The sequence below is a fragment of the Sinocyclocheilus grahami genome, unplaced genomic scaffold, assembly GCF_001515645.1.
Source record: "Sinocyclocheilus grahami isolate Dianchi unplaced genomic scaffold, SAMN03320097.WGS_v1.1 scaffold3500.1, whole genome shotgun sequence".
NCBI lineage: Eukaryota > Metazoa > Chordata > Actinopteri > Cypriniformes > Cyprinidae > Sinocyclocheilus > Sinocyclocheilus grahami.
In genome coordinates, this window is record NW_015508619.1 from 17891 (window position 1) to 18470 (window position 580).

General features: G+C 42.9%; 1 protein-coding gene across 1 annotated transcript in view; it reads right to left on the minus strand.

The window, feature by feature from the left end:
- LOC107576321 (T-box transcription factor TBX10-like) overlaps positions 1–580 on the minus strand; it is a 13434-nt gene that overhangs the window by 11342 nt on the left and 1512 nt on the right. The window contains exon 2 of the mRNA XM_016262518.1: positions 43–250. Within this exon, the coding sequence (XP_016118004.1) occupies positions 43–250 (208 nt within the window). The remainder of the gene's footprint in view (positions 1–42; positions 251–580) is intronic.

Here is a 580-nt window from a genome sequence, read left to right on the forward strand (position 1 = left end):
TGTGTGTGTGTGTGTGTGTGTGTGTGTGTGTGTGTGTCTTACATGGCCGTTATCGTCCAGCAGGTTGTTGGTGAGTTTGAGGCGGTCGAATGAGACGGTCTGTTTGATCCACTGCGCTCCTCGAGCGGGAGAGTCCGGATGGAAGTGCACTCGTCCCGGGACGGCTATATCTCCGCGTCCAGCTACCAGCCAGGAGGAGCTGTGGAAAGCGTACCTGCACACAGGAACATCAAGAACGTCCAAAACATGCCTGCTCTCAAATCAAGAAAGGAGCAGGTCCTTCAGCTGGGGTTCATGGAATGCAGGAGGTCTGTGCACTAAAATTACAAATATTCTAATTATATTCTATAATTATATTAAAAACTCAATTCTGTTGCTTTTATAGAGTGTACATCATCAAGATAAATGTACATCACTACATTGATTGGGCAACACAAGACATTTAATTCACGATATAGTAAAGGCAGACAAGAGTAGTTAACTGTGAAACTATATCAACACTAGTTTAGCATAATGTAATCGTGTTTGTCAATGATAGCAAATAATGTTGTTAAAATCCACAACTGTGATATTAGGGGGT